The sequence below is a fragment of the Elephantulus edwardii genome, unplaced genomic scaffold, assembly GCF_000299155.1.
Source record: "Elephantulus edwardii isolate Elephantulus edwardi_28Jun2011 unplaced genomic scaffold, EleEdw1.0 scaffold00521, whole genome shotgun sequence".
In the NCBI taxonomy this organism is placed as follows: Eukaryota; Metazoa; Chordata; class Mammalia; order Macroscelidea; family Macroscelididae; genus Elephantulus; species Elephantulus edwardii.
This window is the reverse complement of record NW_006400271.1, coordinates 307,834-333,559: the sequence shown is the minus strand read 5'-3', so window position 1 is coordinate 333,559 and position 25,726 is coordinate 307,834. Positions and strand designations below refer to the sequence as shown.

The 25,726-nt window shown below is 51.6% G+C and overlaps 1 protein-coding gene across 1 annotated transcript in view; it reads left to right on the top strand.

Moving 5' to 3' along the window:
- The window catches only part of BIN1 (bridging integrator 1), a gene marked incomplete at its 5' end in the record, with an annotated part of 29,165 nt that extends 6,966 nt beyond the window's left edge, over positions 1-22,199 (top strand). Inside the window, 17 exons of the mRNA XM_006903146.1 lie at positions 204-258; positions 524-618; positions 1,815-1,910; positions 3,025-3,132; positions 3,877-3,969; positions 7,680-7,765; positions 8,024-8,099; positions 9,318-9,400; positions 12,321-12,468; positions 13,817-13,945; positions 16,966-17,073; positions 17,495-17,518; positions 18,561-18,668; positions 19,515-19,604; positions 19,797-19,907; positions 20,198-20,299; positions 22,092-22,199. Coding sequence (XP_006903208.1) covers positions 204-258; positions 524-618; positions 1,815-1,910; positions 3,025-3,132; positions 3,877-3,969; positions 7,680-7,765; positions 8,024-8,099; positions 9,318-9,400; positions 12,321-12,468; positions 13,817-13,945; positions 16,966-17,073; positions 17,495-17,518; positions 18,561-18,668; positions 19,515-19,604; positions 19,797-19,907; positions 20,198-20,299; positions 22,092-22,199 — 1,620 coding nt within the window. The remainder of the gene's footprint in view (positions 1-203; positions 259-523; positions 619-1,814; positions 1,911-3,024; positions 3,133-3,876; positions 3,970-7,679; positions 7,766-8,023; positions 8,100-9,317; positions 9,401-12,320; positions 12,469-13,816; positions 13,946-16,965; positions 17,074-17,494; positions 17,519-18,560; positions 18,669-19,514; positions 19,605-19,796; positions 19,908-20,197; positions 20,300-22,091) is intronic.
- Between the last annotated feature and the right edge of the window lie 3,527 nt (positions 22,200-25,726).

Sequence of the window (25,726 nt, the reverse complement as noted above, 5' to 3'; positions counted from 1 at the left end):
TGTCATTACCCCTTTCTTTCTGATTTCCCTTGATGTACTGGTGATGTTGTCATTACTGTCTTCTGGGGAGGCAGCGAGAAAGCAGCTAGCTCTGGAGCTGCCAGGAGAGCACCGGGGCTTGTTCCTGAGGGAGCAGCAGGAAGGTTAGTGTGGAGTGGGACAAACTACGTGGCCTGACTATGTCCTCCTCTTTCCCGTTGCAGACTGAAGGGACCCGACTGCAGAAGGACCTCCGTACCTACCTGGCCTCTGTCAAGGGTAAGAGCTCTGGAGCAGACCTGGCTTGGGGGCCTCTTCACTCTCTCACAAGCATTGTTTTAGTGAGGGGTTCTGCCCAACTTTGCCGAGGACTACAGGCTGGAAAGAGGCAACAGGGCAGGTCTGTGCTGATGGACAAAGGTTGCAAACCAATCTCCCCTCCTCATCCTTGACCCCAGACCACTGGGGAAGATGGATGGGGAAGGGAAGCTTTTTATTCCATCCCAACAGCCCTGCCTGCAAGATGGTCTTTCTCTGTCCACAGCCATGCATGAGGCCTCCAAGAAGCTGAGCGAATGTCTTCAGGAAGTATATGAGCCCGACTGGCCTGGCCGGGATGAAACGAACAAGATTGCTGAGGTGTGTGGACAGTGGCCTTTGCTTCCACTGAGTTATTTCTGACTTTCCCTTTTCTTTTCCTTCTCCCTAGTCCCTGTAAGTCACCTTTCTTTGCTAAGGGTCCTTCTCTGAAGCACTTGATGCTCAGCTGGACTATTGGTGAGGATTACGTGGAAGGCAGAACATGCTGTTTTGTTTGGTTTTTTTAAATTATTATTATTTTATTGAAAGTTTACAGAGACTTTGGATTTCCATTCATTCATTCATTCATTCATTCATTCATTGTTACACTTTTCTCCCTGACCACCCAAACACAAACACCCCTTCCCCCAGTTCACTCTTCTCCTTGAAAAGTAAAAGAAAAATTCTTTCATTGTTATACAATCCCTCTCCCCAAGTCCTCTCCACACTGCAGCCTTTGTTCTGGACTCCTGTCATGACAATAATACCTAATCATATATCCCTTTTAAACAGTTCTTTCCCTCATCTGTTTTAATACAATATACATAATTTATCCCATCTTTCTAAGTCTCCCCCAACCCGAATGTCAGCCTCGTTTTACAACAGTGACACTATGCAATGTATGTGCTTTTGTTACTAAAATATTTCACTCAGCATAATGTCCTCCAGGGTTACCCATTTTGTATATTTCATGAGTTCTTTGTTTTTCAAAGCAGCATAGTATTCCATTGTATGAATATACCACAGCATCTCTAGCCATTCATTTGTTGATGGGCACTTAGGTTGTTTCCAACTCTTTGCTATTCTGAACAAAGCTGTGATAAACATGAGTGTGCATATATCTGCTTGGGTGATGGTTATGGTTTCTTTGGGGTATATTCCCAGTAGTGGAATTGCTGGGTCAAATGGTATTTCTATTTCCAACTTTATGAGAAAGTACCATACTGCCTTCCATAGTGGTTGCACCATTTTACACTCCTACCAACAGTGAATAAGGGTTTCAGTTACTTCATAACCTCGCCAGCATTTGTTTCATCTGTGTATTATGTCTCATGACTTGCAAAATGTCACTAAGATCTGGAATTCTATGATCTTTGCAGTCATCTGTGGGAGGTTACAGAGGCAGGACCTGGTACTCCACTTTATAGGGGAAGAAACAGGCTCTGAAAAGCTGCAGAGTGTTGAGCTGTGCCTCAGTTCCCCCACTTTCTAACCTTCAGGAAGTGAAAGCTCTTTGCTGCTCTTTGCTCTTTCAGAACAATGACTTGCTGTGGATGGATTACCACCAGAAGCTGGTGGACCAGGCACTGCTTACCATGGACACATACCTGGGCCAGTTTCCTGACATCAAGGTGAGAGGTAACTCTTTGCCACTACTCTGACCTGCAGCTGACACTAAGGAAAATTGGAAGGAGAAGAAAGACTACTAGGGTGCAGCCTACGGGTGGGATGGAGACTGAAATAACTGTCTTAAAGGCAGGCACCTCTGCTGGACTGTCATTTCATTCCTCCTTGAGCTCTGGTGGTGTAGTCTAGGGGCCTGGGCCACTAACACAAAGCAGCCCTTCTCTGCTTGTTGGAATCCACCAGGGGTGATCTCTCATGCGATTGACAGGCACCCAGAAGCCCCCTAAAGGATCAGCTATGAGTTTGTGTTTTTGAATTGAGAGAGAACATTTGCTCGTAGGTCAGCCCTCCCAGCCTCAATTCCCAGATCTAGACCCTCCTGCACCGAAGCTTCAGACCCTGTGTGTCTGCACTTTAGTCCTGAGGGAGGAGAACTTGTGATGTGTATGTATGTATGTACTTGGTGTGTGTGCAGGGTGTGTGTCTGTCGTGTGTATGGTGCATGTGTATGTATGTGGATGGGGTGTATGTGTGCATTAGTGTGGACTGACTGTGATTGTGTGGTATATCAGGTGTGAAGGTGTATGCGCCTATAGACCACCTGAGACTGTGTGATTTGCATGCGTCTTTTTTAACCTGGATGTGCTGCCTCTGATGTGTATTCAAAGAACCAGTTTGAGACCTGGGTACATGCAACAGTTGTGAATGTATAAAGCTTCCATGTGGTGAATGGGTCCTAGAGAGTGCAGCCTAGAGCAGAGGGTCACCTACCCTTAACAGGTGGCACATGATGGCCTCAGATCCCAAACTGAGTGGACAGGGCCTAAGGGCAGGTGGAGAGGGACTAGTTCTTCGTAGCAGTGCAGACTACACTGACAAGCAACAGGTTAATATCCCACAGGAATGGTTGACTTCTTCAGGTGAGCACCTAACCACCAAGGAGTTCATGTCCTGGACTCATGGTGTGCCAGAGAGGACTGTCATACCCATATGCTGTTGCTCTGCCCCATCTCCATATTCACCTGCTCCTCAGAGCTGTGAGCTAGCTTCTATAGGCCCAGCATGGGCTTAGCATGGGTGCCAGGCACTGTTCAGACCCCTACCTGTCTATCCCTTCAGTCACGCATTGCCAAGAGGGGGAGGAAGCTAGTGGACTATGACAGTGCAAGACACCATTATGAGTCACTCCAAACGGCCAAAAAGAAGGATGAGGCCAAAATTGCCAAGGTACAGTGGAGGGCTGGGGGTTGAGGGTGGAGAATGGAGTCCAGGGTGTGAGGATTGAGGGTGGTTAGGCAGGTGGTCCAGCTGCCCTGTCTGTACCCACCCACTTACTCTGCATGCCTGGTCCCCCTGCTTCCTGGACCGCAGGCCTCCAGGAGGCATTAGCCACATTGACAGAGATGAGACTACCAGTTAAAGGTTGCAGAGCCTGGGAGGGAAGGTGTGAGGGGGTGGGAAACGAGGGGCTCTGCTTTCATCCTTTGTCCCTTCTACCTGCTCAGAGCTGGAGAAAGGTGGGCAAAATCCTCGCATGTGATTTTCAGCCTCTGAAAACCCATTGGAGAGTCAGCTGCGTGTTCTGATTGGATGGCCCACAACCACAACCTCCTCAGAGGTCACTCTCCAGAATGAGTGCAGATCCAGCTTGTGTTTCACTGGAATGGTGTCTGCAGGGCCCAGTGTGTCCTGTGTGCACAATAGAACTGCCCTAGTCACCCGGGGCAGGACAGCCTGCCAGGCAATAGACAAAGCGAACGATTCTTACACTTTACCTTTGCAGCTGGAGCTCACCGTGCCCTCCCCACCCTGGTTGTGAGCTCTCCTGCATTCTCTCAGACACCTGGCACCTCCCAGGGGGTGTCCTGCTTGTCACTGTGTTGGATTTTACGTTTAATATCTGTGTTTTTCTCTCCCTCCTTTCTCTCCACCATCCTTTGCCTTGACCTCCCTTCCCCTGCCCACTGTCAGCCTGTCTCGCTGCTTGAGAAAGCTGCCCCCCAGTGGTGCCAAGGCAAACTGCAGGCTCATCTAGTAGCTCAAACTAACCTGCTCCGAAATCAGGTGACACTGACTTCTAACCTTGCATGTGCTGGTACTTTCTAGTCTGTTGTCCTATACTCTATATCAGGTGTGTCTGCCCACCGGCCCACTCCAGCTTGGAGGGGGTCAGTCTCTTCCCTGGGCTGGGGGACTGGACTGGTCCTGACGCTGGGCCTCAGGGCTTGCCCCTGCCTGAAGGCAGATGTGTAAGACCAAAGGAGGGTCCAGGGTCTGCTCTGCCTGAAGACCGATGTGTAAGACCAAGGCCCTGGGTCTGCTGTGCCTGAAGGCCCATGTGTAAGATGGAGGGAGGGCCCAGGGTCTGTTCTGCCTGAAGGCCAATGTGTAAGACCGAGGGAGGGTCCAGGGTCTGCTCTGTCTGAAGGCCAATGTGGTAGGGGTGCGGGGGTGGGGCAGGGAGAGGGGTACAAGACAAACAAGGTCAGCTCTGTACCTGTGCTGGCAGCAGTCCCTGCATTCTCCATGAGATCCTGTCTCCAGAACAGAACCACAGGGGGTTTTGAGTTGGCTGTCTTCCTTGAAGGCTTCCAAGGCAGGCCCACTATGTCTCCTGTCCCTGATGTGTGTTGTCCTGAAGCTCATTATTTTGAATTTTGACAAGTTCCCAGGGTTGTTATTTTAGTCTCAAGTTCTTGAACAACTGGCCAGACTCTCAGAGGTCCTGGAATCTGCAGACTCAGATGTACCCCTAGGGGAGATCTGTGGACCCCCACTATGCCCCTAGAGGGTGAAGGTCTTCCTTCAGTCACGAGTATTGAACCCACCGGTTGCTCCTTGGGAAGCAGATGGGCAGTTGTCTCCAGTAGAGACTTAGAGCTTTGGAATTCCACTGAGGTTCCTCCAGTGGCACAAGTGCCTTGATTGATACCAGTGGGTTTTCCTACAGCCAGGCCAGGGCGCTGAGGCCTAGAGGCCTGTCCAGGAGTTTAGAGGTCTAGAACAGTGGATCACCCCAGGCAGGGCTACCACCCTTGCTGTTCTGAATTCTTCTCAGGACCCTGCTCTTGAAGCAGGTCACAGCCTGTGCACACATGGCTGACAGGACTGCTGGAAGTAGTGGGACAATCCCCACCCCCACCCCCACCTCCTGCCCACCTCCAGTTGACACTGACTCAGGTTTCAGGTCACTAGAGACACAGCCTGACTGAGATGAGTGCCTTTCCTATCCCAGGGCGGAGGGCTGGCCAGTTAGGGGTCAGGTTTCTCTGGGCAGCTGCATCTCTTTTCATCTGCCTTTCAATTTAGTCATCTTTTACTCATGCATGCTGAGTACTGAAAGCCCTAGGGAAGGTGCACACTCAGCCCAATCTCTTACCTGATCTGCTGCCTGGTTTCTTCTAGGCAAAGGCTGTGGGCTAACTTTGGAGGCATTGAGCAGTTGATAGCTTTACCCTGAGGTCAGGATGACCCTGAGTCTCAAGCGCTGAGGGAGCTGGTCAAGGCACAAGTGTCCTTGATAGGTCTGAATTTTCCTCAGCCTCGGGAAATGAAGAGGGAAGGGCTGGAGTGGATGACTCTCAACTCTGGCATTTGGACTCCTCGCTGGGGAGGGAATAAAATTCCTAACTGGAGTCATTGTCTTTGCTTATTCTTTTCCCTGTAGTGTCATTGACAGGAGGCTGGGTGCCTTGTTTTCTGGTGGGTAGGAGCAGCCCTGAGAGATGGATGAGTGCCACTGGGTGCCTCACTAGCTAGAGTAATGAAGGCAGAGGTGGACCGCAGTGTCTGGGCTGCTGGGCTGTAGATGTTTTCCCTTCTCCTTAGTTGGCTGTCCCAGTCATGCCCTGTTTTTTGTTTTCTTTTTTAGCATCTCTTCCTTAGGCCCCTGCCCCTGCCTCCTGGCTAGCTGGAACCTTGAAAGCCATCAAGGTTAGCCCATGGATAGCATGGGAGCTGGGCCCCCAGTGCCTGAGGTCTTCTGTGGGTTTGCTGAGGCTGCGCTCTTAGGAGCCGGTCTTGCTCTATATTTGCCAGAGTCTCCTAGCGTCTGCTTGAACAGACTCTGGAGCCCTGCTGGGTGAGATGGCAGGCTGCATCTGGTCTACTCTCCCTGTCTTAGCAGTGACAGTCATGGGGGTGCCAAAGCCTCCCCCACACAAGACAGCTTTCCTCTCACTCCCTGCCACTCCCATGTGCTTGTGGGAAGCATTGGGAGTAAAAGATGCAGGCCCTGACTTCCAGGAACTCAAGTAAAGCCAGCCCCTATTTGCAGTGCTGCTGCAATCCATGAGTGTAGCCCATGGAGATGCATGATTGGTGACTTTTGATTTCACTGTCCTTTCCTTTCTTGGCATCTTTCACTGGTGCAGTTAGGATGTGAGTTAGGAGTGAGGTGGTGGCTGCACTCACAGAGGTCCAGCCCTCCTGAGAGGTGGTTTGGGCGCTGCCAGGAGTGGGTAATATAGTTGGCTCCTGGAGGACAGGGCTTGCCAGGTGTTGTGCCATCATGGTAAGGTGGCATGCAGTGTGAGGAGTGCTGATGTCTTCATCAAGCACACACCACCTTGCCAGGCCTGGGACCTCTAGAGGAGTAAGACAAGGCTGGCCTGGCCAGGGCATGAGGAAAGACCAAAGGGATTCCTAGGGATGGGGCCAGGTTCCTCAAGGGCCCCCAAATCTGAGTCATCCCAACAAGACAAAACATATTTCTCCCCATTCTTTCTTTACATTTTTATTAGGTTTTATAAAGTCAGCAAAGACGTCATGCTTATTCTGGCAAATTGCCACCACTTGGAGCAGTGATGCTCTCTTTCTGTCCCATCCCCATGATCCCCATGGCCCTGGGCATGGGGCCATGGAAACTGGTCATGGGTTCTGAAGCTAGATGAACAGTGGACAGGCTGGGGAAATGATGTGCTTGTGGCAAATAGTCATTCCGGATAGCTGCTTTGTCAGAAGGCAACCTTGTCCTAGTCTGAAAATATGAACCTCAGGCAGGAAGATTTCCCCCATGGGCCCTGCATTGCTTGTAAGAGAAAGTACAGGCCTGGGCCTACGAAGTCCTGTCTCATGCCAGAGGTGGTGTCTGAAGCAGTAATAGGCACCCTCTCCAGTAGCTCAGCTTTCCACCTGTACCTTTCTGCTGCCTTTCCTAGATAGCCCCACATTGCTACCTCTGGCTTCCATCTGGGAGGGACAGGGTCACAGACAGGGAGGGGGGCTTTGGCTAGAGATGGACAGAGAGGACTTGTGGTTGACTAGAGAGGCTATTTGAGCTGGGCAAGGTGTAGACTGGAGCTGTGGCAGAGTAGGAACTGACCAGCAAAGGTGTTAGACACTCATGAAGACATAGGAAAACAATGTCTCAGGGAGCGAGTGGCAGGACCGATAGCCTGAGAGAGAGCCAAACTTGAGTGCCAGGTGGTTCTATGGCCAGATCTGAGGCTTCTCTGGGCGCGCTCTTCATCCTCAATCTGGGCTGTATCTGGCACTCAGGACCCTTTTTAACATGCCTTTATCACCCCTCACCTCCTTCCTAACCCACATAGGCATCCCCTTCCCAGAGCAGGCACCAGAGGATTGGCACAGGCCTTCTAAGGGCCAGGGCAAGTGGTCAGCTTGGTACTCATGTCTACGTCAGTCTCTACCCCAAAGTTTTAGTCCAGAAAGGGGGGCTGCAGTGGGGTGCAGGCCTTGTGGGGAGGACTAGGCTGGGTTGGCCTGGACAGAGGACCTGCAGAGGGGGAAGAATGATCTGCCCTGCCCCACAGGCTGAAGAGGAGCTCATCAAAGCCCAGAAGGTATTTGAGGAGATGAATGTGGACCTGCAGGAGGAGTTGCCCTCTCTGTGGAACAGGTGAGGACGGGAGAAGGTTCCAGGCAGTCTTCATAACTGGTAAGAGGCAGGTCCAGAGTGTCTGTCTGCTGATCTGTGTGCCTGTAGGACCCTGTGCCCCTCAGCGACTATGGGTCTTGGGGTATCTTCGTGTAAGAGTAGGTGTGTGAGTGAGCATTCCCACAGAGCCAAGGTGCCTCTGAGTTGCCTTCATGGCTCCCAGAGGTGGGTCTGGGTTGAATGGTTCCTGTGTTCACCTTGCCCTTCTTTTTCCTGCAGCCGAGTGGGTTTCTATGTCAACACATTTCAGAGCATTGCAGGTCTGGAGGAAAACTTCCACAAGGAGATGAGTAAGGTAGGCCCTGGTGGTAACACCTCCAGGCCACATCAATTCTGGCCCACGGTCTAGAGGCAGAAGGTGTGGGAGCTTGGGTGGATGCCACTTGCTTTGGGAGCTGCCCTTTCCCCTTGAGGTTTAGCACATGCTTCTGACCGGTTTCCCGCAGGGCCCTTGAGCAGCCCACATCCACAGAGTGCCTGGCCATGGATCGGCCCCTCCCAGCCCTCCTCTCTGGGCTGATGGTGGGAAGGTGGGGCCAGCCCCTTCCTGATGGAGAATTGTCTTCTCAGGATGCTCAAGGCAGAAACCCATGGCTGTTTCCCATTTTGTTCTGAGTGAATTAGGATTTTCCTCAATTTTCAATTGTTTTCACATGTTGCTTAAGATGTTGCTACAGGCCTACTGTTTCTGCCAGGACTTGCTATTAGAAGGGCTTGGATAGCTTACATTCCCATATTTTAACTTGAATGCGAAGGAGGTGCTTGCATTGGAGACATCCTGTGTTGACAGCTCTGTGTCTCTGGCCAGAGGCATGAAATGATGACCAGATTACAACCCTCAGGGCAGGAGGAAGAATTGCCAGACAGGGTCTCTCCCAACCTACCACCCTGTGGGTTTCCTGTCTTGTAGGCCCTCCCTTTTCTTTCTTACCTTTCAGTTAACTTATAGATAAGTTAACAAACTAACAAAATATGTTGTGGGAAGCAAATACTTATGTAGTTAGTCCATGGCATATATGTCAAAAAGCAGCATTTATTAAGGAGGAAAAAGTTAAGCTCTGAGTTTCTTACTGGCCAGATTATAGTAATGAGCATGGGACAAACCCTCCCTCCTCTCTTGGCTGAAACTGCTGGCATTTGTGGTATAGCCTGAAAGCATTTTTATTAAACAACAATTAATCTTTGAAAAATATTTTTCTTTTTAATTTAAACATAGTATAAGCTTTGAGTGAACATTTTAGAAAATTAATACAAATTAAAAAAAAGAGAAAAGTTAGTCCCTCAAAAAACAGTAGTTGCCATAAGCAGTGCCTACTTTGTCATGTGTTTCTCTGCTGGTTTGTGGGTTTGGGGCAATCTTTCAAATTCTGATTGATGGGAAGGAGGAGTTTGGTCCTTTTGGGGGAAGGGACCAAGGGAGGACCTAATGCGTCTGAAGCCAGAGTGTTCTTGGGGATGTGTGGCAGTTGGTGGTCCCATGGACCCCTCCACCTCCTGCTGTCACTCCCTGCAGCTCAACCAGAACCTCAACGATGTGCTGGTCAGCTTGGAGAAGCAGCACGGGAGCAACACCTTCACGGTCAAGGCCCAGCCCAGGTGGGTGGGCATGGGGCGAGTGTGGTTGGGGTGCATGCTGCGTGGAACCAGGCTGAGCAGGCCTTGTTCCTGAGTGGGAAGGCTCTGGGAGTCTGGGACTTTCTGGCTGATCTGCCTGTGCTCAGAGAAGGAGGTTAGAACAACCATTGCCTTAGTACATCCCTTGTCCTTGGTTGTTGTCGATCATGGAAGGGCCTTCCCTTGAGTCATCTCTCTATACATCACCCGGGCTGGGGGCCCCACATCTTTCCTGGTGGAACAGGAACAGTAAAGGTGGGATAGAAATTTCTGCTCAGCTTTACAGGTGGAAAGTGTTAACAGATGTGGAAACTTCTGGAAGAGTAAGCTGTCATTTCAAAACAGAGGCAAGACATTGCCTCTCTCCTGGCTACTTGGAAAGGCCAGAACCTGTGATGGTGGTGTTCTCATCTGTAAAGGTTCCTTTGGTCCTGTCGAGCAAGCCCATCCCAGTCCCAGAGATCCCTGTTTCCTGACGGGTCTCCCCAAATATGGGGTGGGAGATGCCTGCCCCTTTTTGGCTGTGGCTCCTGGGGAATGGTAGGCTCTGCGATTTCCCTTCCTTTCTGGTCATGGTCTGAGTGCATACCCATGTGTACATTCCCATGTCTGTGTCCATGCTGCACTGGTGTGTGCTGCTGACCGACCTAGCCTTCCTCACCTGTAAACCAGGTCGCTGTGTCCACCTCTCAGGACATTTGGAGCTCTTGTCAAGGACTGAGAAAGCATTCAATGGCTGCTACTGGCCCCTTTAAAATGACCATATTTTTGATTGAGGGAGGAACCCTCAGAATTCCCCTTAGATGACAGAATGCTAGGGAATGAGTGGTTAGGGGCAGTGCTAATGAAGTGCTGCCCCACCATCTGGGTAGTAACAGTGGCTTTGTACAGCTTCAGTGTCCAGGGCACTGGGGAGCTGCTAGGAAGCTTGAGCTTGTCTGTGGGCATCTTTCTTGGTCCAGGTCCCCTGGGAAAGCATTTAGTATCTGAGAGAAGTGGGATCTCCTGACCACAGTGCAGGGGCTTTCTGCTGGTCATATAGCCAGCTCACACTTGGCTTTCTCCTCCCATATCATCCCATATTGGCTGTAATCACCACCCCTTCCGTGGTACAGCTCACAGAACCTTCTTCAGGTGGATGGAGATCATAAGTCCCTCCCTCCCTCCTCCTGACTTGTCAGCCCACCTAAGGGCACTGATTGGCTTGGTTGTGTCTGCCTGTTACCTGGGACTTGAGGACCGGACCTTCAGTGGCTGGGAAGGCTTTTCTCCCTTTACCCCCTCCAAACACTCTGCACCCACTATTTCCCCAAATGAAGACCTCCACATGCTGTCATCCACAGAAAGAAAATTAAACTGTTCTCCAGGCTGTGCAGGAAGAAGAGCAGGTACTGCAGTGCGTGCTGCATTGTGGTGACCTGGCCAGCCCCTGTGCATGCTCCGGGCCTGGCTCCAAGGTGCAACTAACCTGCAAGCACTTTGTGTGTAAGGCTGCGCTGGGCAGGGCTGAGCCAGAGGGCGGCCAGTAGGGCCACAGTGCCAGGGCTGAGCTGTGTGTGGAGTGTGTTGCAGGGGGCTGCTGGTGGGAAATGAGGCAGCAGGAGCTCAGTTAAGCAACTAATTCAAGTGAAACACCACCTAATGCCGGCAAGTAGGCAGACTGAGACTAGGAGTGGTGCTGACAGGTGTGCAGTGGAATGAGGAAGGAGGCTGGGAAAGGCCAGGAGGAAAGGACTCCAGTGGCATTGTTTTAAAACATTGTACGTGTTGAAGTTGTATGAGCATGTTTATACACACATACGTACATGCATTCCCATGAAACACAGTCATAGAACAGACAGGAGCACAGGCCTCCCAAGGGTCAGGCCCTTTCATTCCACACCTACCGTGCTGCATGGTGCCTGGTAGTTGCATGTGGCTGCTGAGAAATGTGAGTAATGTGACTGAGGAGCTGAGAATGCCATTTCATTTCAGTGCAAACAGCCAGCTTTGACCAGTGGCTACTATACTGAGTAGTCCTGTTTGAGAGCTTCTTTGTGCCGGTCTATATAGCTTGTCCTCTCTGCTGCCTTCACACAAAGTATCATCATACCTTTGTTTTTGGTACTGAGCAGTGTGGCCTAAGGAGGACTTGTCTATTTGCTCCTAACTGCTGCTGCTCCACTGCAGAAGGCACCAGGCAGTGATGTTTTATCAGGGGAAGGGGTGAGGTGCAGGAGGTGGAGGTAGAGTCCTGAGCTGTGGGAGCAGGAGTGGGGACATGAGGGCTCCATGTGGGAGCGGGGAAGGTTGGTGGAAATAGCTCTGATATAGATCGTGCTGGAGTGCTGACTGGTCCAGAGCATGCATGGTGTGTGAGGTGCGTGATAGAACACACTATCTGCCGGGGTGGCTGGCTCTGGTGCCACCCATGGACTCTGTGACCTTTGGAGCTCATGCCCCCAGATCTAAGCTCTGTGTCTGTCATGTGCTTGTCACCATCTCCAGGGCAGGGCCTTCCTGTGGATATGTGGCGTTTCGTCCTATATCCCTTTTTTTTCCTTGTACTTATATACACAAACACACACACAGTTTCACATGTAGACACCTGGGCACACTATCAAAATGCTTGTGTATGTACAACTCCATAAATGGATGCACAAATCACATACCCATACATATACATACAACCTCATACATGAGCATGTTTACATTTCTGGATGTGCCTGTACACATGGGTACATGCAGAATTCGTACATGCACACACTCAGTAGATGTGTACACACGTAATTTCACATGTCCATATGCTGTGCCATGTTTCACAGACTCCCGCGGCACACTAGCATATATAGCTGTCCATGCCCATGTATGTACATATCTGCACCTCTCTCAACGAGGACGTTCTCTCTACTTACCTTGACAGTGACAATGCCCTTGTCAAAGAGAACAAGAGCCCTCCGTCCCCACCAGATGGCTCCCCTGCTGCCACTCCTGAGATCAGAGTGAACCACGAGCCAGAGCTGGCTGGTGAGGCTGCGCCTGGGGCCACATTTCCCAAGTCCCCATCTCAGGTATGATGTCTTGGCATCCTGTTCCCTGCTCTTTCAGGATGGTGTGTCTCTGCAGCCTTGGCTTCCTTCCTGGGCGTGACTTCCTCCCTTTCAGTGCTCTGTCCCAGTGCCGGCCTAAGCAAATTTGGACCAAAAGGCTTTTGCTCAGGCCGGGCTCCCCTGGGAATTGTGCTGAAATCACAGGCAGAACCTACCTCAGGGCCCTATTCATTTTTGGGGGCCTCTCAGAGTAGTCCGTCTGGGACCTCACACCACCCTCCTGTGACCTTACGCTGTCTACTCTAGTCTCTGACAACTTGACTCTGTCTTCTTCTCCTTCCTAATGGAGGCTCTGCGTCCTCAGGAGCATCCAGAATTGCTGGAGGTGGCTGCCTTTCCTGCTTCTTCACCTTTCTTTTGCAGGAGCTGAGGACTGTCATTTTTTGAGGGACAGAAAGAACTCGGGGCAGGGTTGGGAGGTGTCTGTAGGAGGTGTGGTAGGCAGGCCCTGGGTTTCTGGACTGCTCTCTCCAGAGAACTCTTCTCCTCCAATTAACATTTTTCTTTTCGGGATTTCTGCTCAGAGGAGACCCTGTGCAGCCTAATGTGAGCCCAGGTGGGTGTTTTTTTTATCCATGGGCAGCAGCTCTTCCAGCTGTGTTGCTGCTTGTTTATAGCTGATTGTGGTATAGAGCTGGTCAGAACAAGAGAGCTCACCCATGGCTGACAGCTCCTCTGTGGACACTGGGTTGGCATTCTGAGTGTCATCACTCATCAGGCACACACTGCTCTCATCTGCATCCTGCAGACAAGAAACCCAAGCCTCGTGGGTGCTGCGAGGTCTCCCTGGGCCCACAGATGACTGAACCCAATCTGCCCCGAGGAGATGAAGAAAGAATGTCCAGGTCATCCAAGACTCAGAGGGAGGGACAGTCTGCAGGAAGCATGGAAGGGCCGGAGGGCTGTGCCTGGGCTGTGCCTCAACTGCTGGATTTTCCTAGGACTCATTGGGGGGAGCCAAGACCCTCCCACTGTGTGCAGTAGCCTGGGCTGGCTGCCACCCTACCTTGCCTGCCCCCTCTCCTTCTCTGCCTTCTCTCCCCTCACTTCCCTCTTCCCCACCCGCCTTTTCCCTCCCCAGCTCCCCCCTTTACTTCCTGTTGTTTCCAGGCCTCCTGCCTCATCTCCTTTGGGGTGGTGCTGTGGTCCTCGTGTCTGGTTTCTTCAGCTACCTGGATGGGTCTGTGGCCTGAGTGTGACTAACCATGGTCTTTGTCTGTCTGTCTGTCTGTCTATCTGTCCCCCTATGTCAACTCCTTCATTTCACTGTGTTTCCCTGTGTCACCCTTAATGTGCTAACAACCCACAGCTCCGGAAAGGCCCACCAGTCCCTCCTCCTCCCAAACATACTCCATCCAAGGAGGTCAAGCCAGAGGAGATCCTCAGCCTGTTTGACAGCACGTTTGTCCCCGAGATCAGCGTGACCACCCCTTCCCAGGTCAGCCGCAGGTGCTGCGGCCCAGCCTTCCTCTTGCACGCTCAGGACGTGCACGGCCTGATGCTCCATTTCATGCCTGTGCCTGCCTCAAGGAGAGGGACCCTGGTAGTGATGACCCCAATTCTGTCTTGTTCTCACCTTCCATGCCTGTCTCTCAGCTGTCCCTCCATCCAGCCATTTGGAGCATGTTCTGTGGCAGACTCCGCGGTGAGAGGTGCCTGCCCTCTCTCTCATAGGATCAGGCCCACCATGGGCTTCTAGTGTGACACAGAGAGCACAGGAGGGATATAGGAGGGGAAGGAGTGGGGTTACAGAACACAGACCCACCGTGGGCTCCTAGTATGACACAGAACATGAGAGGAGTGTGGGAGAAGAAGGAATGGAGTTACAGGAGACAGACCTGCCATGGGCTTCTAGTGTGACAGAGTATGGGGCAGGATGTAGGAGGGGCAGAAGTGGGGTCACAGGAGACAGACTGACCATGGGCTCCTAGTGTGACAGAGAGCATGGGAGGGCTGTGGGAGGGGCAGGAGTAGAGTCACAGGAGACAGGCCCACAGGGGTTCCTAGTGTGACAGAGAGCATGGGAGGGCTGTGGGAGGGGCAGGAGTAGAGTCACAGAAGACAGGCCCACAGGGGTTCCTAGTGTGACAGAGAGCATGGGAGGGATGTGAGAGGGACGGGAGTCGCATGTCCAGGGAAGATTCCTGGGACAGTTGAAGGGGAACAGAGAGCTTTAGGCAGAGACAAGAGCCTGTGTAGGGTGAGAGGCAAGGGTTCAGAAGTTACTGTCACTCCGGTGGCTGAGCAAGGTACTGTTGTAGTGAGAGACTGTGCAGGACTGTGGGGGAGACCTAGATGTCTGAACAGAGGCTCTGGGCCTCAGCTTCCAGAGCTGCTGACAGATCTTAGCTGGTGGCACTGATTGGGCTGCAGAGCAGAGCTGCCAATTTTAAATGCCTCTGGAGGGGGCACAGCTTAGCCAGCCTTGCCCAAGTTGATGCTAGACCATGTCTTTAGGCCTCTGTGTCTTAATGGGTGAAGCAGAGCTCTCTCTAGGTCTCTGACTTCTATGGAGCTTGGATGTAGGGCCTGAGTGTCGGGTAGTGAGGTCCCTGCCTGGACTAAGCTCTGGGGATCTAAATAGGTTTCCCACCCTCCTCACCCCGTCAGTCAGTTTTATGGGAGGACTACTACAGGGAGGGGAAGGGAGTGCTGGTGGCCAAGTCTTCTAGTCCTGTTGATCCAAAGACCTGCCTCTCTGGTGCTTCGAATCTATCAGTGACTGTGGGAGAAAGACAGGCAATCTCCTGTGCAATTTACAGTGCTGAAAACCCACTGAAAGGTCAGCTGTGAGTGACCTTGGACTCATAAGGTGGCAAGTTGTTGGCAGGTGGAGTTGCCATCAGGGCTGCTTGGTGTGTCCCAGACTCCTCCCCTTCTCTAACTTGTCCCTTAGCCATCCTGCCTCTGCTTCCTGGGGCCAGAGAGTATGCAGAAGGGAGGAGAGGGGTTATGCCTTCCGGGTGGAGGTCCTTGTATCCATTTAATGGGAAGAAATCTGAGGCCAGGCATGCACCCACATTGCATGCCCCCCTGGTTTGTTCCCTCCCACCTCTCTCAGGGGCCTGGGTCTCTGCCCCCTCATAGGGTGCTGTGCATGGGGTTGGAGCTTCCCCTCCATGGGCAGCACTGCTCACGGGGCCTCACCTTGTGGTGGTGAGCAGCCTGCATCTATGCATGGAAGAAGAATGTCCTTGGCAGCATGAGGGACTGGTAGTCTGGGCTGAAGCACTCCTCATGGGAAGTATAGAGAGTGAGGGGCAGGGGCAGTGAGTGAACTGAGAAAGAGGCAGCCTACTCCTGTACTGAGACTTCCTGAATGCATTTGTCTTCAGATAGCTGGGTGAGCTAGGCTGGAGAAGGGCTTGAGGTCTGAGCCTTCCCGGCTCAGGAAATGATTCCTGGGGTGCTAGGCTTGACCTCATGTGGCACCTGACCAGGTCTCCCTGAGCTTTCTGGGTCAGCAGGCTGTGCTTTCAGAACTGAGCCTCTCCACCCCATCTCAGCCCTTTAGGGGGAAACCATGGAGTTGGTGGGGCCACCCTGTGGTGTGGGGCTCAGGCTGAAAGGCCTCTACAGTGCTCTTCCTTAAATCTGTGCCCCTCCTAACCCTACAGAGGGCAGGCAGAAGACACAGGTTGGTACTTTGTATCTGCTCTACTGGACCTTTCTAGTAGAGTACCCTTTAGTTCCTAAGGAGAAGACCCCGTGAGGCAAGGTTGAGGACTGAGATTAAGCAGTCTGGGGAAGTACTTTGTGCTGTTGCTCAACCACGGCTGTCACCCAAGCCCTAGACAGGACCTGTCCCTTTCCCCAAGTGAAGACTCAGGATGTTCAGGCTCATCTCACAGAATTTCTCCAAATGTAGCGAGGCCACTGTGTCACATTTCTGGGACTGCTTGCTAGCCACCAGGAGGTTGTAGGTAGGGCTAGTTGGAGGTTGCCCGCTGGTTTGATGATAAATACTAAGCACTTTTGAAGCCCTCTGGCATTTGGGAGCCACACATTGAAGATGGACTGCTTATGCCAGTGCCCTCACTCAGCCCTTACTCATTTTTGTAGCTGACCTGAGGGTATCCTTTCTGCACGAGGTGGTGGATCCCCTATCCTGGGGACTCCCCCAGCCAGCCTACTGTAACTGCCCAGGGCTGCTTCCTAGGAGTAGCGGCAGGGGAGCAGCTTTAAGGCACAGTCAGGTGGACCCCACCACCCTGTCCAGAGGACTTGGCATTGGGCCTGGTGGGTGACCCAGAGGCCTGGAGTGGTGTCTGCAGAGGGCTGCTGGTGGGTCACTACTAGGCTAGGGACCTGTGAAAACCCTAAGGTTGGCTGCAGTGCTTCTGTGTGTATCCATGCATCTGTGCATGCTTCAGGCCTTAGACATGTGCTCATATGCCTCTGTCTCGTGCACCCAACATCTGTTACTAATTGCTTTCTTCTGCTACTGCTGCTGCCAAGTTTGAGGCCCCTGGGCCCTTCCCAGAGCAGGCCAGCCTGCTGGACCTGGACTTCGACTCCCTCCCACCTGTGGCGAGCCCTGTGAAAGCACCCACACCCTCTGGTCAGGTTGGTGAGGCTCTAGTCTGAATGCCAACCATCTAGGTCCTGGATGTAGGGTTTTGGGGGTCACCAGGTTCCCTATCTCCAGCTGCCTCAGCTTTCTTGACTCTGCTCCTGTCCTAACCATGGAGCAGGGAGGCGTGGAGGCCTGGAGCCAGGCTGGGGGGGCATCAGCAATGCGGGGTAGGGGTTGTGGTGGTGTTAGTACTTTGCTTTCTCTTGTGGGCCTCATGTAGCACTTCTCACACGAGCTTTGCAGGCTCTTGGGAGGTATCCAGGACTGGGTCATCTGACCCTAGCCTGACTGCGCCGTGCCTGCTGGCATGGAGAGCACAAGGGTGGGTGAGAAGTTGTGGAGACCGCTAACTTGCCTCAGTTTGTCCCTAACCTTTGTGCTACTTTGTCCTCCCCACACTGCTTCACTCAGCCAATCCCGTGGGATCTCTGGGAGGTAAGACTGTGTCTGTGCAGGGTCCACAGCTCCCTGCAGGGGCATGAGTTCACTCCTCATATGGGGAGTGTGTGCCCTCGGTGTGAAAGCATGTGTTCACACTTGCAATCATGGCAGCCTTCCATCAGCTGCTCCACTGCCCAGTCCCCATACAGATTCCTGGCCCTCAGCAGATCTGTGAGCAGGTGCTGTGACCTAGCTTGATGGAGGCCTGTGACAATGCTCTCACTCAGAGGGGTTGGGGAGGGCCAAGCCCATGAGGCGATCAGGGCTGTAGGTCTGTCAAGTATGTCACACAGGGCTGAGGAGGGAGAGATTGAGGTAGAGGAAGTAAGTAAGGCCTGGTACCCTCAGGAACAGGCCTGGCCAGTGGATGCAGGGCAGCACCATCATCTGACAGCACACAATGGGTGAGGCCTGGGTGATGTCTGTGGTCTTCTATGTGCATGCCGGCCAGCTATTTGGCTTGCTCAGCTACCTTCTAAAATATGCTCTCCTAGGCTTCTGGCATGGGAACCTGCAGCCATGACCCTGGATACTGAGAACCAGGCATGACTGCAGGTGACAGAGGTGTGCTCTAGTCAGTCAGAGAGAGCTCACCTGGTTGCTACAATGTTCGTGTGTCAAGAGCCGGATCCTTGGATATTGGCAGGAGCAGGAAAGCCTCCAAATCTCAGAGACTGGAAATGGGAATATTTAGGAGGGCACCCCAACACACTAGTGTTTCATAGAAGAGTGAGGAGAGAGCCTTGCCAAGCTGGCAGGAAGTAGACCTCAGCAAGGAAGGCCTGGTCAAGCTGGCAGGATATGGGCCTCAGTGGGGCTGACTGCAACAGTCATGCCTGTGTCCCTCTCTGCCCTGCAATGGTAGGAATGAAGAGCAGTCACACCTGCTTAGCAGGGTTCATTGGCCCTGTGAGTCCCCCCTCTGGTAGGACTGGGTCATTCATGACTTGATTGTCTTCTCTATCTTGTGCCCTTACCCAACACTTCCCTTGGCCTCCCCTGCTCCTTCCTGTTCTCCCCTTGTGGCCTCCACCAGCCCACAGAGAGTCCTGCTGACAGTGGGCCTTCTGGGGAGCCCAGCATGGCCGAGGGTACCTTCGCTGTGTCCTGGCCCAGCCAGACAGCCGAGTTGGACCCTGCTCAAGTAAGTGCTCAGCCAGCCCTCTGGCCTGCTCTTGGTCACTGAGGGTGTATCATGGAGAGGATGGGCACAGGATGGACAGAATCACTGTGGGCCTAAGGGCAAGGACCTGGTCTTGTGCTGAGGCTCCAAGAGGACTGGCTCCTCAAACCACTGACCTCAAGTTCTGGGCAGATGTCTGCACAGTCCTCCAGGAAATAGCTCTGTGTCAGCCTCTCCCACCTCCACCCCACATAGGGAGTGTTTAGAACACTTGCTGATTTATCCCAAGCTTCCAGAATGTCCTCATTTAAGCATCCCAAAAGCCAGATGGAGGAGGCGGCCACCAGGAAGGTTGAGGTCCTGGAGCTTGGGAGTGAGTGAGAGTGAATACCTATCTTTGCCAGCCTGACTTTGCAGACTGATACTGTCCCATGATCTTCCTAGGGCCTCTGCCCCATCCTTTATCACACTCTCCTTGGGCCTGGAGACAGGCTGGACTTACAGGCAGAGTTATTATGTTAAGGCCAGGACAGCCACACATGGTGGCTGTTCCTGAGAGTGTCAGGGCAAAGGAAGGCAAAGTGGGCACAAAGAGGCTGGGACTTGTAAAGTCTTGGCCTTTGAAGCCAGGGCCTGCTGAGGTTGCTGAAGATGGAATCTGGGACCTGCCTGCACCCATCTTCACAGCACACCATGTATCAGCCCACCAGCACCTCTCTTTACCTGTGGCTGGGCTTGAACCCTCCCCCCGGGGTTTCCTGCATTGAATGGCCCCTGCTCCCAGCCAAAGCCAGTGTTCTCCTGTGGCCTCCCCCCCATACTCTGATTGTAGTTTGCTATGTTTGACCTGTGACCATTATGTTGCAGCCAGGGGAGGCCTCAGAGGTAGCCGGAGGGACTGAACTTGTGACTGGAACCCAAGAGCCTGGGGAGACGGCAGCCAGTGAAGCAGCCTCTGTAAGACTCCAGGGGTGAAGGTTCTGTCTGTCTGCCAGTGCCTGCTTGTGTTTCCTTTGCCCCTAGCCTCATGCTGACCCAATTTACAGCCTGTCCTGGGTCACAGAGGCAGGCCAGTGTGGTATCAGGTACAGACCCTCCTGCTTCCCCTCTTTGCACCACTCTTCAAACCTGTAACATTTCTGTCTTCAGAACTCCCTTCCAGCTGTTGTGGTAGAAACCTTCTCAGCAACTGTGAATGGTGCCGTGGAGGGTGGCAGTGGGGCCGGACGCCTGGACCTGCCCCCGGGATTCATGTTCAAGGTGAGCAGAGGGTGGGTCCCCAGTGATGGTGCCTGTTCCAGGCCCCGAGAGGGATCGTTTGCTTTTTACAGTGTGACCAGCAGACCCTGAGCTGAGGGAGTGGTATCGTTGACCAGGCATAGGCTTCTCACAGATGGATGGCCATGAGCCCTGGCCCTGTGGTTGCTGATCCCCTCTTTGCAGCCCCACATCCAAGTACACCTGTCTGGAGGTGACCCAACGAGCTTTGAGGCAGGAATGAGCTTGAAGTCCTTGTCCCTTGGTATACACGCTCCCCCAACCTCTTACAGGTGCAGGCTCAGCATGACTACACAGCCACAGACACGGATGAGCTTCAGTTGAAGGCGGGTGATGTGGTGCTGGTCATCCCGTTCCAGAACCCTGAGGAGCAGGTGAGGCCCAACGCAGCAGGCCTGGGAGCAGAGTCCACTGCGTGCACTGTGGCTGTGGTGGCAGAATGGGCCAGCAGGGGGCAGCAAAACCAGCCTGTAAGAGCTGGGCAGCCGCAGGCACTTCCCCGGCTCTGCATCTTGTGTCTGCTTTTGCACTTCTGCCATCTTAACTCTTACTCCCTTTGCCCCTTTTTCTTTTTCCTTCTCCATGGTCTGCCTCCCCCATGTAGTCACAGTTGCCCTCTTCCTGCCTCCCTTTACATCAGCCTCTGGATTGCCTTCTTTTCTTTGTCCTGGTGCCTCCTCCTTTGGGCCCTGTCTGCCTTCTCCTGTCTTTATCCTCTTCTCTCCTCCCAACCTTATTTTGTCCTCCCCAGGACAGTTAATGCCCGCAAGGTCCCCTCCTTTGTCCGCACGGCTCCATGTAGTTCCCTGCCAATGAGGGCGGGCCCCTGCTGCCTGGCCTTAGATTCCCCTCCTTTGCCCCCCATGAGATTCCCAGATGCTTTCTAGATCCTTCTGCTATAATTTTTTCTCCTTCATCAGTCTTGTCAGTTGTTCCGAGAACGTTTAGATGGCAAAGAGATGACAGGGCCTACCCCTCCCAGGTTCGGGTATGATGCTTCTGTTTATGGAGCTGCAGGCCTTAACATAAGTCTCATTGTTCTAAAGTGAGCCTGTGGTGTTTATGTTTGTGGGATGTGTTGGTGGTTGGGTGATGGCATGATGATATCAAATTACCACCCAATTGAATTCCCTAATCATGTATAGTGGTCCTAGTGGGCTTTTCCTGCTTTCAGAGAATCTAATCAGCCATCAAGATATTAATATGAATTAGTTGTCAGTGAGGATAGTTCTAGCCTGGTTTAGATTGTGGGCAATCTGAGTGAAGGGTGCTATGTGAGATTTGAGGGCCAGAGGAGGAGGGCAGGGAGCTCTGATGGCCCCATGGTAAGAAGGTACACTGCAATCCCAAAGGCACAAGGTTCAAAACCACCAGAAGCTCCATGGGAGAAGAATGGGGAGGGGGGGAGGCCAGAGTAACAAGGATTTCCCTTAACCAATTATTAAATCATTCATTTCTCCTAAATCCATAGATCTCCACTGATGTCTCTAGTGGGTGGGGTTTCAAGAAGCAGAATCCTGGCCTCCAGTTTCCATTAGGAGCTGTCCAGGTGGATAGAAGGATCAGACTGGATTTAACTAGGGTCTGTGATTAGGCAGATAATGATGCCCAGCTGAATGACAAAGACTCATGTAGCTCCCAGGCCTGGCCAGGCCAGCCCCATGAGGCACAAGCCCAACATGTTTGTGAGCAGCACCAACTGGCCACAACAGATGCTTATGGCTGCTGCCTTTCCAGAAGTCAGGATTGGGCATGAGACACCAACGAGGATCAGTCTTGAAGCCAAGGCCACATTGGTGAAGACCTTGGTGTGACAGCCTTGGGAAACTCTGGGCATTTTTAACTGACCAGAGCTCACTAAGATTTTCTGGTTTTGTTGGTGGAAACTCTCAAAGGACATCTGATCTTGTTTTCAGGGGCTTGTTGTCTGCATACCAGATGTAGGGCAACTGGGTTTGGGCCAAGGTGCATGTCAGGGCACTGCCTGGAAGAACCCTTCTTCAGGTGGCTTCAAAGGCCTGGAGGAGGTGAACAGGCAGTATGGATGGAGCTGTCCCCCAGCAGATCTCCAGTGAGGTGCATCCCTGGTGGGGTTAGGTGGCCCTTTTGCCTGCCCCCTTGCCCATCCCCATCACTGGGATGACCAGGGTGCTTGTTCTCCTGCAGGATGAAGGCTGGCTCATGGGTGTCAAGGAGAGTGACTGGAATCAGCACAAAGAGCTGGAGAAGTGTCAGGGCGTCTTCCCTGAGAACTTCACCGAACGTGTCCAGTGAAGCAGCCTGTGCACTCAGGGCATGCACAGATCTACTTTTCCCTGAAAATGTGTGGTTTTTTTTTGTTTTTGTTTTTTGTTTTTCATTTTTGTTTTTAAACTTTGGAAAACAAAGACTCTTGAGGAAGCCGAAGCTGGGAAGTGCTGTCCTGAAGGCTGTTTCCCAAAACCCTGTGGCCACCTGGTAGAGCTCTCCAGTGCTCTTGATGCTGCTGTGCCCTGTCCTTGATGAGCTCCTTGAACCACTGCTGGGCTGTTGCCTGCACATCCACCCAGCTGGGTGCTGGGTGTGTGGGGCAGGGCCTGGGGGCTCATGGAGCTGGCCTCTGAGCTGTCCTGCTTGCTGCAGCTTTGGCCGCACCCCTGAGTGCAGGTCCGTCCTGACAGCTGCTGTGGGGCCTGATCTGCCCAGGGACTGTGGGGCTTAACATCAGCCCGCCTGGCTCTGTCCTGCAGATGTCCGTGTGCTGTTTGAAATAAATCTTAGTGTTCAAAAGAATATGAAACAAACAAGCAAAAACCTTACAAAAACATTCAGAGAGTGTCTGCTTATCTTTATTCTCCTTCACCTTCTGTCAGCAGGGGCAAATGGAGAGTGATTTTTATACTGCAACAATTTGAGACAAAGGCAATGACACAGGCTGAGCGTGCAAGTTTGCTGGAATGAGGGGACACCAGTTCAGTAGGACCTCCTTACAGGGATGAAGAGCTCAAGGCTGACCTGAGAGGAAGTCCACTGATGTAAAGTGGCAAGAGGACTTGAAAAAGAGAAGGTGGCAGAGCTGGTTGGCTGCATTAGAACCACTTTCCTTTGAGTGTGTCTCTGTCCTGTCTGACAGTAGGCTATACCCCTGTCCCCTAACTTCTTGCTGGTGGCTGGTTGGAAAGGCAGTACACAGGGGAAGACAAGTGGCTTGAAGAGCAAGCTGTGCCAAGAACTTACTGGGCACTGCCCTAGGTAAGGGCTTTGGAAGACAGAACACAGGTCTTCTATTTCACAGATGGGGTGAGGACTTCCCTGATACAGTTCTGTGTAGTATGTGGTCTACTGTGGTGGATTTTGGACCCAGTAGAGCAGTAAGACTGAGTATAAAGAGGTAGGGAAATGTAGGAGATACTGTTTACTTCATGGGAATTAGCTGTTTTCTTGATGTTGACAGGGCCAGTTCCCCTTTTTGGAGTTGGTAAAGGTAACTTTTTACATCATGCAGTGCCACTGCTTTGCTATTTTCTTTCTCCTCAGTGCAGTCAGCCACACAAGACTTCTTGGGGAAAGCATTGTTAAAATAAGGCATTTAGTAGCTGCACAGGAGTTACTTGTGCCATCAAACACCTTCTTCCTCCCTCCTGTGACTATTGGGGATGATTGGCCGCCAGCTTAGGGCTTCCTCCCTCCTCCACTACAGTTCTCTCTGGGCACTTTTCTCTCTCTCTAGACACCACTTCTGTGTTCATGAGCCCCAGACAACATCTTAAATTCCAGTGCAAATCTCCCCTCCCTAGGAAGTACTTGCTTCTAAAATTTAGTCAATCTCCTTCCCTGTTTTGCTTATTCCCTTCATTTGCTTCTCCCTGCCTGAGATGAGCCTCCTGTGGGCCACTCCCACATGTCGTTATCATTAACTTTACTGTCTCAGCTGAGAGATCTTCTGTTTGAACCTGGGTAACAGTTCTTGATGCTCCCTCAAAACTCTGAGCTTATGAGACAGAGACCACATTTTAATCTGTGGAATCTGACTGCCTATAAGAAACATAGTAAGTGAATGAATAACTAAATGATTAAGGGATATACCCAAACATGCAGGAGCATCTTCAGCCACACAAATCTGAATTCCTGAAGATCACATGTGATGGCAAAAATTCTGCAACAGGGGAGCATGGAAGTGTCAGATAAACATATAAGGTGAATATCCTTCTGCAAAATGGAGGAACAGATCCACGTGGCTTGTACTCCCTGGTCACACTCTGGCCTTCATCCCAAGCCCATTAGCTTCTTGTTAGGTAATGTCAAGTTGGAACTGGCTTATAGCTAACCCTTCAGCAGGTTTTCAGAGGCAGTAAATTACATAAGGAGATTGTTCATCTTTCTCCCACAGAGCAGCTGGTGGACTTGAACTGTGTACCTTTGCGTTGGCAATGTAATTTCTTATCACTATCCACAAGAAGGCAAATATATTTAAACTTCACAAATACATAGACACATTCATATTTACACAATCACATATTCACAATTCACACAATCACATGCACATGCTTGGGGCATGCACATATACAGTTATGTACTAGGGTGCACATTCATGCATGTGCACACACAAACACACAAGTATCCAGCCAAGATCCCTGCTTTTCTGACCCTTTCTGGAAGTCTTCATTCACCAGATGGTTTGAATTCTCAGGACCAACTTGACTCTCCTTAGAACTCTTTCCCCTTTTATTCAAATGTCACTCCATCTAGCACTGCCCCTTCTCTCCAGGCCTTGTTTGTTTCGGGCCTGTCAATAGACCGCATACCCACCCACAAAGATTGGTTCAGGAATGAGGACCTGACTCAACCCTAACCATTGGAACTGGGAACTTGTGGGAAGAAAGAGTGCTTGTTCTTCTGAAGTGTGCAGATGTATAACTGTAACAAGTACAAACCCACCCAAAGGCGAAGCTTAAACCCAGAGGGCATAGGAATAAGGCCATTACCCAAGAACTGGGCTGCACCCTCCAGTTCAAACCCCAGAGCATACCAACTGGGACTTGCAAGATTAAACTAATGTTGAATGACCCTTAACGACCCCTGCATAATGCCTTGTGTTGAGAGTGGGTGAGGACATTAGTTTGTGGATTCTTAAATTCCTAGGAAAGCTGGTCTTTAGGTCAGTGAGACCAAGAGAAGCAACACCAAACCAAAGATATGGAACCTGTAAGCTATCAAGTAATTTCTGTTCAAAGCATCCATGGGAGGGAAAGTAGAACTGCCCCAATTCCCAGAATAGCACAGAAATGATCAAGCACAGGAAGCAACAGCTGTAACTCTGTTTATCTCTGTTAGGGCTCCAAAACTATTCCACCTCCATTTCCCAGGAATAACTATGACACCTGACCTCCTCCATTATTTTGTAACAAGCAGCTGCCTATGATCCACCTCCACAATTTCCTTGTAAGGCAATATAAAACTCCACTCTAAGTAGCTGCTGGTCTCTATTTTACAGTCAGCCCGGCAGTTTCTCCTCAATAAACTTTCCTTCTTGGCTTGAACTAAGTTCTGTCCTTCCTCAGAGACCTTACACCCTGTAGAGTCTCCAAGGCTCTATTATTTTTTTTAGATATTATACAGCTTTTTAATCTTTTTTAAAAATTATTAAATTTTAGTAGGTTTAATGAACATTTACAGAGATTTTGGGTTCTCATTCATTCATTGTTGCACTGTTTTCTCTACCCTCCTCCCCAGTTTGTTCTTCCCCCCCCCAAATGTCTGTTTTAATTGTCCAATTGCCACAGTGCTTGTCAAAGCCAGTTCTGATTAATCTCCTTTGTCAG